At 47.1% G+C, this 17,171-nt stretch overlaps 1 protein-coding gene across 1 annotated transcript in view; it reads left to right on the forward strand.

Annotated features, from left to right (window-relative positions):
• Positions 1-17,171, forward strand: part of LOC306766733 (titin-like) — a 377,999-nt gene that overhangs the window by 332,315 nt on the left and 28,513 nt on the right. The window contains 1 exon segment of the mRNA XM_079254554.1: positions 9-17,102. Coding sequence (XP_079110680.1) covers positions 9-17,102 — 17,094 coding nt within the window.

Consider the following 17,171-nt stretch of genomic DNA (forward strand, 5'->3'; position numbering starts at 1 on the left):
TTTATTAGATCCACCTGGTCCTCCATCCAACCCCAGAATTTTAGAGACCACAAAAACCACAGCAACTTTTGCCTGGGGCCGACCCCACTATGATGGTGGTCTTGAAGTGGAAGGTTACATCATTGAGTACAAAAAGGAAGGGCTTGATGACTGGGAGACAGAGATGCAGTACCCAGTGACAGTTACTGAGTATGTGATTGGTAAACTTCAGAAAGGAGGCAAATACCACTTCAGAGTCAGTGCTGTCAACTCGGAGGGAACCGGTGAGCCTGCAGAGGTTGAAAAAGTGACAGAACTGGTGGACCAGGAAACAGGACCAGACTTTGAGCTGGATGCTGAGCTCAGGAGGACTCTGGTTGTCAGGAGCCGTGCTTCCATCCGCATGTTTGTTCCCATTAAGGGCCGTCCTGCTCCCGAAGTAACTTGGAGCAAAGATGATACCAACCTAAAGGTTCGCGCACACATCAACACAACGGAGTCCTTCACACTACTGGTTATCCCCGACTGCACCAGATATGATGCTGGGAAATATAACCTGTGTCTGGAAAATGTTGCCGGTAAGAAGACGGGCTTCGTCAACGTGAAGGTTTTGGACACTCCAGGACCACCAGCCAACCTCAAACCAAGAGAAATCACTAAGAACAGCATTACCCTTCAGTGGGAAATCCCAGTAATTGATGGTGGTTCAAAGATTCATAACTATGTTATTGAAAAGAGGAATGCCACCAAGAAGGCCTACACAGTGCTCACCACCACATGGCAGAAGTGTTCCTTTAAATTTACAGATCTTGAGGAGGGATCTTACTACTACTTCCGTGTTTCAGCTGAAAATGACTTGGGGGTTGGCGAGCCTGCTGAAACCCCAGAGCCAATCCGTGTGTCTCAGGCCCCATCTGCACCAGAAAACTTGTATGTCACTGATGTGACAGCTGATAGTGCCAGTCTCGCATGGACCAAACCCATTCATGATGGAGGAAGTTTGATTACTGGATATGTAATTGAGGCTCAGAAAAAGGACACTGATCAGTGGGTCCATGTGATCACCATCAAGGCCCTGGATTACACTGTTCCAGATCTGATCGAGGGTGCTGAATATACCTTCCGTATAATGGCTGTCAATGCATCAGGCAGGAGTGATCCCCGTGAGAGCAGACCTGCTGTTATCAAAGAGCAAACATCTGCTCCATCGTTTGATCTGCGTGGGGTCTACCAGAAGACTGTTATTGCAAAGGCAGGAGATCGTGTCAAAGTGGAGATACCAGTGCTAGGTAAACCTCGGCCTGTGGTTTGCTGGAAGAAGGGAGATGTAATTTTGAAGGAGACACAAAGAATGAACATCGAGACCACACCCACATCAACTATCCTCAACATTGGTGAGATCAAAAGATCTGATGGAGGCCAGTATTCGATGACAGGCAAGAACCTACTGGGCACATTGACAGAGACCATCACAGTCCTGGTCCATGACATTCCAGGCCCTCCTACTGGCCCCATCAAGCTGGATGAAGTGTCCTGTGATTATGTCCTCATGTCCTGGGAAGCACCAGAGAACGATGGAGGTGTTCCAATCAACAACTATATTGTTGAGATGCGGGAGACTACTGGCACTTCGTGGGTGGAGTTGGCAGCTACGGTCATTCGCACCACATTCAAGGCAGCCAGACTTAACACTGGAACACAGTACCAGTTCCGTGTCAAAGCCCAGAACAGATATGGCATTGGACCATGTATCGTCTCTGAATCAGTGTTGGCTGCTTATCCTTTTGATGTACCAGGTCAGCCTGGCACTCCTGCGGTCACTTCTTTCAACAAGGATGCTATGACCCTCAGCTGGAACGAACCATCATCTGATGGAGGTAGCCCCATTCTGGGTTATCACGTGGACAGAAAAGAGAAAAACAGCATTCTGTGGCAGAGGATCAGCAAAGCTCTTGTTGTTGGAAATATTTTCAAATCAACAGGCCTTGTTGATGGCATTGCATATGAGCACCGTGTCATTGCTGAAAACATGGCTGGTCTTAGCAAACCAAGTAAACCCTCTGAGCCTATGTATGCTTTGGATCCAGTAGACCCACCCGGCAGACCTGTGGCACTAAATATCACAAGACATGAAGTGACAGTGTCGTGGACCAAACCCGAGGGTGATGGTGGATTCTCCATTACTGGTTACACAGTGGAGAGGAAAGAACTGCCCAATGGACGCTGGCTCAAAGCAAACTTTAACAACATTCTAGAAACCATCTACACTGTCAGTGGTCTGACTGAAGATGCAACTTATGAATTCCGTGTGTTTGCTAGAAACTCAGCTGGTGGCGTTAGCGCTCCATCTCAACCTTCAGAAGCAATCACATGCAGAGATGACATTGAGGAGCCCAGGCTAGATGTTGATGCTTCCTTTAGCAGCACTGTTGTGGTCATGGCAGGAGAGATATTCAAGCTGGAAACCAATGTGACTGGCAGGCCAATTCCATCTCTGGTTTGGACCAAGGAAGGGAAGGAGCTGGAGGATACAGCAAAGCTAGAGATAAAGTCATCTGATTTCCACACAACTCTAATCAACAAAGACTCCCTGAGGAGGGATGGTGGCGCTTTTACTCTGACTGCCAGAAATCCTGGAGGCTTTGCCAAGTTCATATTCAATGTCAAAGTGCTTGATAGACCTGGACCACCAGCTTCCCTCACTGTTACAGACGTCACTGCTGAAAAATGTGTCCTTAACTGGCTGCATCCAGCACATGATGGTGGAGCCAAGATTGAATATTTCATCATTCAGCGACGTGAGACCAGTAGGTTGGCGTGGACAAATGTGGCTACAGATCTTCAAGCAAACAGGTTCAAGGTCACTAAGCTTCTTAAGGGCAATGAATACATTTTCAGGGTCATGGCTGTTAACAAGTACGGTGTTGGTGAACCTCTAGAGTCTGAACCCATCATATGCGCCAACCCATATGTTCCTAGTGATCCACCATCACAACCTGAGGTTACCACAATCACAAAGGACTCCATGGTGGTCTGTTGGGAGCGTCCTGAACATGATGGGGGCAGCAGAATTAACACTTACATAGTTGAGAGAAGAGATAAAACAGGTCTACGCTGGGTGAAGTGCAACAAGAGGACTGTAACTGATTTGAGATTCAAAGTTTCTGGACTCACAGTTGGACATGAGTATGAATTCAGAATTCTTGCTGAGAACAATGCTGGTCTAAGTCAGCCCAGTCCTTCCAGTCCATTCTACAAAGCCATAGATACCATCTTCCAGCCTGGACCTCCTGGAAACCCCAGAGTGCTGGACACTACCAAGTCTTCCATCTCTCTCGCCTGGAACAAACCTGTCTATGATGGGGGTTCGGAAATCACCGGTTACATTGTGGAGACATGCCTGCCCGAGGAAGATGAATGGACAATACATACTCCCAAAAAAGGATGGACATCCACTTCATTCACCATCACCAATCTGAAGGAGAACCAGGAGTATAAAATCAACATCTGTGCCACCAATTGTGAAGGAGTGGGAGAGCCCGCTGCCGTTCCTGGTACACCTAAAGCCGAAGACAGACTGCTTCCTCCAGAAATTGAACTTGGAGCAGAGCTGCGTAAAGTGGTCTGCATCAGAGCCTGCAGCACACTTAGACTTTTTGTTCCTATCAAGGGAAGGCCAGCACCTGAAGTAAAATGGTCAAGAGAGCATGGAGAATCCTTAGACAAAGCCAACATTGAAATCACTCCATCATTCACTACTGTCCAAATAGATAATGTTGACAGGTTTGATGGTGGTAAATACATGGTAACTGTAGAGAATGCGTCAGGAAGCAAGACCGCTTTTGTTAATGTCAGAGTATTAGATACTCCCGGAGCACCTCAAAATCTGTTGGTCAAGGAGGTCACTAGAGATTCAGTTTCCCTGGTTTGGGATGCACCTCTCATTGATGGGGGCTCCAGAGTCCGCAACTATATTGTTGAGAAGCGCGAATCAACCAGAAAGGCTTACTCCACTGTGTGCGCCAGTTGCCACAAGTCTAGTTGGAAAATTGGAGAACTGGAAGAAGGAAAAATGTATTTCTTTAGAATCCTTGCTGAAAATGAGTATGGTGTTGGTCTCCCAGTAGAGACTGTTGAGCCAATTAAAGTGTCTGAGAAGCCTCTACCACCAGGCAAAGTTTCCCTCCTTGAAGTGACTGGTACCAGTGTAACATTAACATGGGAAAAGCCAGACCATGATGGTGGAAGCAGAATCACAGGCTATATTGTTGAGATGCAGGGTAAAGGCAGTGAAAAGTGGACTCAGGTCATGGTGGTAAAGACTAACAGTGCTCAAGTAACTGGACTTACGCAGGGAGAGGAGTATATGTTCCGTATCTCAGCCACCAATGAAAAGGGTGTAAGTGATCCACGTCCTCTCAGTGTGCCTGTGGTGGCCAAGGATCTGGTGATCTCACCATCCTTCAAACTGCTTTTCAGCACATTTAGCGTCCTGGCCGGAGATGATCTGAAGATCGACGTGCCATATGCTGCTTGTCCCAAGGCTACAGCAACATGGCTCAAAGATGGTGCCGTTCTCAAGGAAACAACACGAGTTAATGCTGAGACCACAGATAAAAATCTTCTCCTGGTCATTAAGGAGGCTTGCAGAGATGATGTTGGCACATATACAATCAAACTGACCAATACAGCTGGAGAGGCCACAACAGATATAAGTGTTGTTGTCTTAGATAAACCTGGACCTCCAACAGGCCCAATCAAGCTGGATGAGGTCACTGCTGACAGCGTGATCTTGACTTGGGATGCACCAAAGTATGATGGTGGCTGTGGCATTAATAATTACATTGTGGAGAAGAGAGACACGTCGACCACCAACTGGCAGATTGTGTCGGCTACAGTGGCCAGAACCACAATCAAGGCAGCTCGTCTAAAGACTGGATCTGAGTACCAGTTTAGGATTGCTGCAGAAAATAGATATGGCAAGTCTTCATTCCTGCTCTCTGAGTCAATCATTGCCCAATATCCATTTGAAGTTCCAAGTTCACCACGTTCTGTTGAAGTCCAGTCAGCAACCAAGGAAAGCATGGTAGTTCTTTGGGAGAAACCCAGCAATGATGGTGGAAGCAAGATTCTGGGCTACCACTTAGAACTCAAAGAGAAGAACAGTCTACTGTGGGTCAAACAGAACAAACAAATCATCCCAGAACCCAGATATAAGGTTGTTGGTCTTGAGGAGGGAATTGAATATGAGTTCAGGGTCTATGCTGAGAACATTGTTGGTCTTAGCAAAGCCAGCAAAGTAAGTGAAATCCAGGTGGCAAGAGATCCCTGTGATAGACCAGGAAAACCAGAAGCTGTCATTGTAACCAGAAACCAAGTAACACTCAGATGGACCAAACCAGAGTATGATGGTGGCATCAAAATTACAGGATATGTTGTTGAGAAGAAGGAGGGAAGTGGCCGCTGGATGAAGGCCAGTTTCACTAACATCATTGAGACTGAATTCATCATCACAGGACTGACTGAAGATCAGACTTATGAGTTTCGTGTTATTGCTAGAAATGCAGCAGGAGTCTTTAGTCAACCGTCCGATTCCACTGGAGAGATCACCGCCAAGGATGAGGTGGACCCACCCAAAATTGACTTGGAGGCCAAGTACTCCCAGGCAGTAGTGGTAAATGCAGGCGAGACGTTCAGACTTGAAGCTGGAATCTACGGTAAGCCTGTGCCCGCCGTACACTGGCTAAAAGAAGGCCATGAGATTACCGAGGCAGCTCGCTTGGAGTTGAAAAACACAGACTTTACAGCCTGTCTGGTTGTAAAAGAGGCTATCCGTGTGGATGGAGGTCAGTATACCCTGCTGGTAAAGAATGTTGGAGGAGAGAAATCTGTTAACATCAATGTCAAAGTCTTGGACAGACCAGGTCCACCTGAGGGCCCCATTTCTATTTACGGTGTCACCAGTGAGAAATGTTCCATTTCCTGGAAACCTCCCTTGCAAGATGGTGGAAGTGATATCTCCCATTACATTATTGAGAGGAGGGAAACCAGTAGATTGGTGTGGACTGTGGTTGAACCCAAAGTTCAGACACTGAACTTGAAGATCACCAAGCTTCTACCCAATAATGAGTACGTTTTCAGAGTGATTCCAGTCAACAAGTATGGTGTGGGCGAGCCCCTGGAGTCTGAGCCAATGATCGCCAGGAATCCATTTGTCCCTCCCAGCCCACCAACAGAGGTGGAAGTCTCCACAATCAGTAAGGACTCTATGGTGGTGACCTGGGAGAGACCTGCCAGTGATGGTGGCAGCGCCATCCAAGGATATGTCGTTGAGAAACGTGACAAGGACGGCGTGAGGTGGACCAGGTGCAACAAGCGCAACGTGAGTGAGCTGCGCTTCAGAGTGACAGGGCTCCTTGAAAACCATAGCTATGAATTCAGAGTTTCTGCTGAAAATGCTGCTGGAGTGGGCACACCTAGCACAGCAACAGTGTACTACAAAGCACTGGATCCCATCTTCAAACCGGGACCACCAAACAACCCTAAGGTGGTAGACACCTCTAGATCCACTGTCTCTCTGACATGGGGCAAACCAATCTATGACGGAGGTTGTGAGATTCAGGCTTACATTGTTGAAGCATGTAATGGCGCATCTGATGAGTGGTTTATGTGCACTCCTCCCACTGGAATTACAGACACCAAGTTTACAGTGAAAAAGCTTCTTGAGAAACATGAGTACCAGTTCAGAGTGTGTGCAGTCAACAAAGTTGGTGTTGGTGAGCATGCCGATGTGCCTGGAAAGCTTCTTCTTGAGGAGAAGCTAGAAGCTCCTGATCTTGACCTGGATGCTGATATGAGAAAAATGATCAACATCAGAGCAGCAAGCACTCTCAGGTTGTTTGTTCCTGTGAGAGGTCGTCCAGCTCCTGAGGTGAGATGGGGCAAAGCTGATGGGGAGATTAAGGAGACTGCCCAAATTGACAATACAGGAAGCTACGCTTCACTTGTGATTGAGAATGTTGACAGATTCGACAGTGGAAAGTACACCTTGACTGCAGAGAATGCCAGCGGAATGAAGTCGGTCTTTATCAGTGTCAGAGTCCTGGACTCCCCGAGCCCACCTACCAACTTCACAGTGAAAGAAATTACCAAGAACTCTGTCACTCTCACATGGGAACCTCCTCTTCTTGATGGAGGATCAAAGATTAAACATTACATTGTTGAAAAGCGTGAGAGTACCAGGAAAGTTTATTCTCCTATAACCACCTGCAACAGGATGTCATGGAAAGTTGAACCACTCCCAGAGGGCGGAATCTTCTTCTTCAGAGTCCTGGCTGAAAATGAATATGGCGTGGGTCTCCCAGCTAAAACTTTAGAACCAATTAAAATATCTGAGAAGCCTCAGCCTCCAGGTAAGGTCAGCGTTGTGGATGTCACTCACAGCACCGTTACTCTGACCTGGGAGAAGCCCGAACATGACGGTGGAAGCAGAATTAGTTACTATGAAGTTGAAGTGGCTCCAAAGGACAGTGAAAATTGGTCTGTATGTGCCAGTGTGAAGGCTCTGGAAACAGTAGTGACCAACCTTCTCAAAGGAGAGGAATATCAGTTCAGGGTTGTCGCTGTAAATGACAAAGGCAAAAGTGACCCAAGACAACTGGTGCAGTCAGTTGTAGCAAAGGATCTTGTCATTGAGCCTTCTGTCCGACCCAAACTGAGTTCCTACAATGTTCAAGTGGGTTATGACCTTAAGATAGAAGTTCCAATTGCTGGCCATCCAAAGCCAACCATAACCTGGACCAAGGATGGAGCAGCCCTTAAACAGACCACCAGAGTTAATGTCACTGATTCAGCACATCACACCACTCTGACCATAAAGGATGCCACCAGAGAGGATGGAGGAATGTACACTATTAATATTGCCAATGCTCTCGGTTCCAAGGATGCCACTATTGAAGTAATAGCCCTGGACAAACCAGGCCCACCAACAGGCCCCGTAAAGATTGACGATATCAGTGCTGAGAGTATCACTCTTAGCTGGGAGCCTCCTACATACACAGGTGGCTGTCCAATCTCCAACTATGTGGTGGAAAAGAGAGACACAACAACAACAAACTGGATTGTTGTGTCTGCCACTGTGGCAAGAACAACATTAAAGGTGTCCAATCTGAAGACAGGTGCTGAATACCAGTTCAGAATCTATGCAGAGAACAGATATGGAAAGAGTTATGCAATTGATTCAGAGCCTGTCCTGGCTCAGTATCCATTCCAGGAACCTGGTAGTCCAGGAACACCATTTGTGTCCTCATACACTAAAGACTACATGGTGGTTGAGTGGCATAAACCCCCATCAGATGGAGGCAGTGCAATTTTGGGCTACCATTTGGAGAGGAAAGAGAAGAACAGTATCCTCTGGACCAAGATCAACAAAATGCTCATCCAAGACTGCAGATTCAAATCCACTCCTTTAGAGGAAGGTATTGAGTATGAGTACAGAGTGTATGCTGAGAATATTGTTGGCATTGGAAAATGCAGCAAAGTATCTGAAGTTTATGTGGCTCGTGACCCATGTGATCCTCCTGGTCGTCCCGAGGCTGTGATTGTGACCAGGCACTCGGTGAAACTGAGGTGGACTGCCCCACAGTACGATGGTGGAAGCCTTGTTACTGGGTATGTGGTAGAAAAACGTGACCTTCCTGAGGGCAAATGGATGAAGGCAAGCTTCACTAACATCACTGAACACGAGTTCACAGTTAGCGGCCTGACAGAGGACAGCAAATATGACTTCAGAGTGATAGCAAGGAATGCGGCTGGTGCTGTCAGCAAGCCCTCTGAGACTACAGGATCCATAACAGCTAAAGATGAAGTTGAGCCACCTAAGTGTGAAACAGATCCTATGTACAACCAGACCCTTGTTATTAGTGCTGGAGAGACTTTCAATCTGGAGGCCAGCGTGGAAGGAAAGCCCATTCCCACAGCTCAGTGGTTCAAAGGAAGCGTTGAAGTTGAAAACTCAGCAAGAGCTGAGATCAAAAACACAGATTTTAAGGCTTTGCTTGTTGTTAAGGATGCCATTAGAGTGGATGGAGGACAGTACACTCTGGTTCTGACAAATGTGGCTGGAACTAAGACTGTTCCATTCAGTGTGAAGGTTCTGGACAGACCCGGACCCTCAGAAGGACCCCTTACGGTCAGTAATGTTACTGAGGAGAAATGCTCACTGTCTTGGCTTCCACCAAGGCATGATGGAGGAGCTAGCATTTCTCACTACATCATTCAGAAGAGAGAAACCAGCCGCTTGGCATGGACTGTGGTTTCCAGCGATTGTGGTGCTACAATGTTCAAAGTTACCAAATTATTAAAGGGGAACGAGTACATCTTCAGAGTGATGGGAGTCAATAAATATGGTGTGGGTGAGCCTCTTGAATCAGCTCCTGTGATAATGAGAAATCCATTTGTTCCTCCTGGTTCCCCACAGGAACTTGAGATCACTAATATAACAAGGGACTCCATGACTGTCTGCTGGAACCGTCCTGAAACCACAGGTGGCAGTGATATTGTAGGCTACATTATTGAAAAGAGAGACAGAGCCGGAGTGAGGTGGACCAAGTGCAACAAACGTAGGGTAACAGACTTGCGTTTCAGAGTAACAGGACTGACAGAGGACCATGAATATGAATTCAGAGTATCTGCTGAGAACGCAGCTGGAGTGGGCCTGCCAAGCCCAGCTACACCCTATCTGAAAGCCTGTGACCCCACCTTTGAACCAGGATGTCCCACTAATACACACGTTGTTGACACAACAAAAGACTCTGTTACGGTTGCTTGGCATAGGCCAATCTATGATGGTGGATGTGAGATTCAAGGATACGCTGTTGAAATTACTAAGGCAGATGAAGAGGAATGGACCATATGTACACCACCCTTTGGAGTAAATGATACCAAGTTTACCATTAAAAAGCTGATAGAGCACCAAGAATACAAGGTGCGCATTTGCGCCATCAATAAGTTGGGTGTTGGTGAGCCCACAGAGATCCAGGGAGTTGTAAAACCAATCGATAAGATTGATCCTCCAGAGATGATTCTGGACTCAGAGCTCAGGAAGGGAATAGTTGTCAGAGCAGGTGGCTCCATGAGAATTTGCATTCCTTTCAAGGGCCGTCCCGCTCCTGAAGTAAGCTGGGCTAAGGAGGATGGCGAGATGCCCAGTAAAGTTCAGATTGAGACAGGTGAAGATTTCACACAGCTCTCCATTGACATCTGTGATAAATATGATGCAGGGAAATACATACTCAACTTGGAAAATAGTGCAGGTACCAAATCAGCATTTGTCTCTGTCAAAGTTCTGGATACTCCAGGAGCTCCTTTGAATCTAACAGTTAAAGATATTAAGAGAGAGAGTGTTACTCTGACCTGGGAGCCTCCTGTTATTGATGGCGGTGCAAGAATCAAGAACTACCTAGTTGAAAAGCGTGAGTCTACCAGAAAGGTTTACTCTAATGTTGACAACAAATGCACCAAGACAAGTTACCGCATCACTGGTCTCACAGAGGGCACTGTCTACTACTTCAGAGTCTTGGCTGAGAATGAGTTTGGTGTGGGTCAGGCTTCTGAGACAAAACAATCAGTTAAAACATCTGAGCCCCCGCTGCCTGTGGGTAAGGTCACTTTGACTGAAGTGACAAAAACCACTGCCAGTCTCTCTTGGGAAAAACCAGATCATGATGGAGGCAGCAGGATCATTGGGTACTACATTGAGATGCAGCCCGTAGGCTCAGAGGAATGGGTAGTGGCTGCTACAACCAAAACTTGTGAGGGTACTGTCACAGGCCTCAGTGCAGGGCATGAGTACCTGTTTAGAGTGTCAGCCTTTAATGAGAAAGGCAAGAGTGACTCCAGACCTCTGGCTGCACCAGTTACTGCTAAAGATGTAACCATTGAGCCCAGATTTAAGATAAGGTTCAGCACTTACAGTTTACAGACCGGTGAGGATCTGAAAATTGAGATCCCAGTATTTGGGCGGCCTGTTCCCAAAGTTGAATGGAAAAAGGAAGGACAGGCTCTCAAAGAAACAACTAGACTAAATGTGACCAGCATAGCCTCATCTACTAAACTCCTCATTAAAGATGCAAATAAAGAAGACTCTGGTAAATACACCATTACAGCCACCAGCAGCATTGGAACAGCTACAGAAGAGATCACTGTCATCATTCTGGATAAACCTGGGCCACCCACAGGCCCTGTAAAGATTGAGGAGGTGAGCTCTAACTATGTTACCCTCTCCTGGGAGCCACCAGAGTATACTGGAGGTTGTCAGATTAACAACTACATTGTAGAAAAGAGAGACACAACCACCACAGCTTGGCAGATTGTGTCTGCAACTATTGCAAGGACAACCATCAAAGTCACCAAACTGAAGACTGGTGTTGAGTACCAGTTCAGAGTGTCTGCAGAGAACAGATATGGAAAGAGTTCAGTCATCATCTCCCCTGCTGTTGTTGCTCAGTATCCATTCAGCGTGCCTGCTGCACCAGGAACACCTATTATTACAGCTGCAACCAAGGATAACATGGTTGTCGAATGGAAACCTCCCACCAACAATGGGGGCAGTCCAATCCTTGGCTATCACCTGGACAGAAAGGAGAAGAACAGTCTTTTATGGACTAAACTGAACAAACTTCTAATTCCAGAAGCACGTTTTAAGACAACAGAGCTGGAAGAAGGTATTGAATATGAATTCAGGGTTTATGCTGAGAATACTGCTGGTCTCAGCCCTGCTAGCAAGACCTCTGAAAGTACAGTAGCCAGGGACCCATGTGACCCACCAGGCACTCCTGAAGCCATTGAAATCACCAGAAACCATGTTACCCTCCAGTGGACTAGGCCCCAGTATGATGGAGGTAGTGCAATCACTGGCTATGTGATCGAGAGGAGGAAGCATCCAGACACCCGCTGGATGAAAGCCAGTTTCACAAATATCATTGAAACCCAGTTTAAAATCACTGGTCTCACTGAAGACTGTGTTTATGAGTTCAGAATTATTGCCAGAAATGCTGCAGGTATCTCCAGCAAGCCATCTGAGAGCACTGGAGAAATTACAGCCAAAGATGAGATTGAAGCTCCAGATGCCACCATGGACTCTAAATTCAAGGATCTGACTGTTGTTCATGCAGGTGAGACATTTGTCATTGATGCTGATTACACTGGCAAGCCCCTGCCTGAGGTCACTTGGCTCAAGGATGGAAAGGAAATTGACAAAGCCACACCTAGAATGGAAATCAAGACCACACTCACACGTACCATCCTGACAGTCAAAGATTGCATCAGAGTCGATGGTGGCCACTTTGTCCTAAAACTAGTTAATGTGGGCGGAGTCAAGGTGATCCCAGTTAATGTTAAAGTTTTGGACAGACCCGGTCCTCCAGATGGCCCATTAGAAATTAGGGGAGTAACAGCTGAGAAATGTTATCTGCACTGGAGCCACCCCTCACATGATGGCGGGGCAAGCATCTCTCACTACATCATTGAAAAGAGAGAGACTAGTCGTTTGTCATGGACTATGGTTGAGCCCAAGATCCAGGCAATCAGCTATAAAGTCACAAAATTGCTTCCGGGCAATGAATACATTTTCAGAGTCACCGCTGTGAATAAATATGGTGTTGGTGAACCTTTAGAGTCGGAGCCCGTCATTGCTCGCAATCCATTCACTACTCCAAGTGCCCCCTCCACCCCGGAGCCCAGTGCTATCACTAGAGACTCCATGGTGCTTACCTGGGAGAGGCCTGAAGACAACGGAGGAGCCCAAATTGAAGGATATGTCCTTGAAAAACGTGATAAGGATGGGGTCAGGTGGACCAAATGTAACAAGAAAAGACTGAATGACCTGAGATTCAGGTGCACAGGCCTAACAGAGGGCCACTCCTATGAGTTCAGGGTCTCAGCAGAAAATGCTGCCGGCGTTGGAAAGCCTAGTGCACCCACAGAGTATATCAAGGCATGTGATGCCACTTATCCACCAGGACCCCCAAATAACCCCAAAGTCACTGATCATTCCAGCAGCACAGTCTCCTTGTCCTGGTCCAGACCTATCTATGATGGAGGAGCACCAATCACAGGATATGTTGTTGAACTGAAGGAGGCTGGAGATGATGAGTGGATTGTTTGCACACCTCACACTGGGGTCCAGGCCACTCAGTACACTGTGAAGAAACTGAAAGAGAATGCAGAGTACAACTTCCGTATCTGTGCTGTAAACATTGAGGGAGTTGGGGATCATGTGGACTTACCTGGGTCTGTGATCGCTTCAGAGAAGCTTGAGGCTCCTGAAATTGAACTAGATGCTGACCTAAGGAAAATGGTGAATGTTCGTGCTACTGCCACCCTCCGTCTGTTTGTAACTATCAGAGGAAAGCCTGAGCCTGAGGTTAAGTGGTCAAAGGCTGATGGCACTCTGAATGAACGGGCTCAGATTGAAGTCACAAGCTCTTATACCATGCTGGTGATTGAGAATGTTGACAGATTTGACACAGGTAAATATGTTCTGACCCTTGAGAACCTTAGTGGTTCTAAGTCTGCATTCATCAATGTTAGAGTTCTGGATTCTCCCAGTGCTCCAACCAACCTGGAAGTCAAGGATGTGAAGAGACACTCTGTGTCTCTTTCCTGGGAACCTCCTCTAATTGATGGTGGGGCTAAGATCTCACATTATATTGTTGAGAAGAGAGAGCAGAAGAGAATGGCTTTCACCAGTGTTTGCACAAACTGTGTCAGGAATTCTTACATCGTTTCAGACCTGCAGGAGGGAGGCCGATACTATTTCCGTGTGTTGGCTGTAAATGAGCTTGGAGTAGGTTTGCCTGCAAGCACAGATCAAGTGAAGGTATCAGAAGCTCCTTTACCTCCTGGTAAAATCACAGTGGTTGATGTGACCCGCCATACAGTCACCCTGTCATGGGAAAAGCCTGATCATGATGGAGGCAGCAAAATCACAAGCTACATTGTGGAGATGCAACCCAAAGGAGATGACAAATGGACAATATGCAGTGAAGCAAAAGCTCTGGAAGCTACTATTGATGGACTCACAACTGGAGAGGAATATTCCTTCAAGGTGATTGCTGTGAATGATAAGGGTAGGAGTGATCCCAAGCCTTTAGCTGCTCCTGTGGTGGTCCAGGATATCACCACAGAACCTATCATCAACCTGCTGTTCAACACTTACAGTGTAAAAGCAGGAGATGACTTGAAGATTGATGTTCCCTTCAAAGGCAGACCCCAGCCAGAGGTATCATGGAAAAAAGACGGACATGTGCTTAAGCAGACAACAAGAGTAAATGTTGTTAATTCCAAAACTTCATCCAAGATTATCATCAAGGATACCACCAAGGATGATGTTGGAAAGTACAAGATAACTCTGACTAACAGTGTCGGCACCAAGGCAGCTGAAATCTCTGTTGTAATCCTGGACAAACCTGGTCCACCTAGCAACATTAAGGTGGATGAGGTGAGCGCTGACTTCATCTGTCTGTCCTGGGATCCTCCAACCTATGACGGTGGATGCCAAATCAACAACTATGTGGTGGAGAAGAGAGACACCACCACTACTACATGGCAGATTGTGTCAGCTACGGTAGCCAGGACATCTATAAAGGTTTCCCGTCTTACTCAAGGAACAGAGTACCAGTTCCGCATTGCTGCTGAGAACCGTTATGGTAAGAGCCCTGCCATTGACTCTGCTCCTATGATCGCTCAGTATCCATTTGAGCCCCCCGGTCCCCCAACCAATCTCCATGTTGCACATGCTACCAAGACCAGCATGTTGGTGGTGTGGGGCAGACCTGCCAGCGATGGTGGAAGCGGTGTTATTGGTTATCACATCGAATGCAAAGACCAAAGCAGCATCTTATGGACCAAAGTCAACAGAGGTCTGCTGGCTGATAACCAGTTTAAGATGACCGGCATTGAGGAAGGCCTATTGTATCAGTTTAGAGTCTACGCTGAGAATATTGCTGGCATTGGTCCATGCACTAAGCCCAGTGAGGCCATTGCAGCCAGGGACCCATGTGAATCTCCACGTCATCTCAGAGTCACAAACATTACCAGGAACTCAGTTTCCCTCTTCTGGGATGGGCCGGAGTATGATGGTGGAGTGAAAATTACTGGATACATAGTAGAACGCAAAGAACTTCCAAATGGTCGCTGGTTGAAATGCAACTTCACCAATCTGAAGGACACCTACTTTGATGTTACAGGCCTTACAGAAGATGTCCAATATGACTTCCATGTCATTGCTCGAAATTCAGCTGAGCTGTTAAGCGCTCCATCAGAAAATACTGGTCCTGTCACTGTCAAGGACGATGTAGATCCTCCAACCATCATCATGGAAGATAAATTCAGGCAGCTGGTTGTCATTAAGGCTGGCGATGTTATCAGAATTGATGCTGAAATCACTGGACGTCCACTCCCAGTTGTGTCCTGGACTAAGGATGGGAGGGAGATTGAGGTTAAAGCCAGATGTGAAATAACTTCCACCAACTTCGCAACCACTCTGATTGTCAGAGATGCTATCAGGAGGGACTCAGGACAGTATGTCTTAACTCTACACAATGTAGCAGGAACTCGGTCTGTGGCCATCAACTGTAAGGTTCTAGACAGACCTGGACCTTCCTCAGGTCCTTTAGCAGTCTCTGGCCCCACAGCAGAAAAATGCACTCTAACATGGGGACCTCCTCAAGAAAACGGTGGTGCTGAAATCATGCACTACATCGTAGAGAAGCGTGAGACGAGTCGCCTTGCTTGGACTCTTGTCTATGGAGACATGAAGGCAACTACCTGCAAAGTGACCAAGCTGCTTAAAGGAAATGAATACATCTTCCGGGTCAGGGGAGTCAACAAATATGGAGATGGAGAGGCTTTAGAGAGTGAGCCAATAAAAGCCTTAGATCCATTCACGGTGCCTGCAGCCCCCACTAACGTCCAGGTCACCTCAGTTACCAGTGAGGCAATGACCATCTGCTGGGAAAGGCCTGTTTCTGATGGGGGCAGCAGTATCGCTGGCTATGTCATTGAGAGGCGAGAGAAGACTGGTCTCCGTTGGTGTCGCGTCAACAAGAAACCTGTTTATGACTTGAGAGTGAAAGCCTCAAACCTCCGTGAGGGCTGTGAGTATGAGTACAGAGTATTTGCAGAGAATGCTGCTGGCCTCAGTGCTCCTAGCACCCCTTGCCCACTCACCAAAGCTGAAGACCCACAGTTCCTACCCTCACCTCCAACTAAGCCTAAGATCATTGACTCTACAAAGACCACTGTCACTTTGTCATGGAATAAGCCACTGTTTGATGGTGGGGCACCTGTGACTGGTTACAGAGTAGAATACAGGAAGACATCAGATGATGAATGGATTGTTGGAGTCCAGAACACAAAGAACACAGAGTTTACAGTGGTGGGACTGACACCTGGGGCTGAATATGTGTTTGTTGTCAAGTCTATTAACAAGATTGGACCCAGCGAGCCCAGTCCTGAGTCAGACAAACAGATTGCCAAAGAAAACGAGGAGGAGCCTGTCTTTGAGATCAGCAATGAGATGAGGAAGACTCTGATTGTCAAAGATGGGAGCTCATTCACCATGAAAGTGCCCTTCAGAGGAAAACCCATCCCCAGTGTGACTTGGTCTAAACCTGATGTTGACCTTAGAGTGCGTGCTGTCATTGACACCACAGACACCTTCACTTCAATCACCTTAGAAAAAGCAACTCGCAGTGATTCTGGAAAATACACCATCACGCTGTCCAGTGTGGCTGGAACCTCCTCACTGACACTCAATGTCAGAGTCCTGGACTCACCTGGACCCCCTACCAGTGTGGAGGTCAAGGAAGTGACCAAGACCTCAGCCACTGTAACCTGGGACACTCCTGAGAACGAGGGTGGTGGACCAGTCAAGAATTACCTTGTTGACTTCCGTGAGGCCAGCAAGAAAGGCTGGACCAGGCTAACTGACACATGCCACAGACTGACAAACAAGGTGTCAAACCTGAAGGAGGGGGAAGTCTACTACTTCAGAGTGACAGGCGAGAATGAATATGGTGTTGGTGTTCCTTCAGAGACCAAAGAGGGAACCAAGATCACAGGTATAGAGATGTTATGTGCCAATGTTGTTGTTTCATGTTGTACCCGTGTTAAAACACATTATGGCATTT

Source organism: Telmatherina bonti (genome assembly GCF_933228915.1).
Source record: "Telmatherina bonti genome assembly, chromosome: 15".
NCBI lineage: Eukaryota > Metazoa > Chordata > Actinopteri > Atheriniformes > Telmatherinidae > Telmatherina > Telmatherina bonti.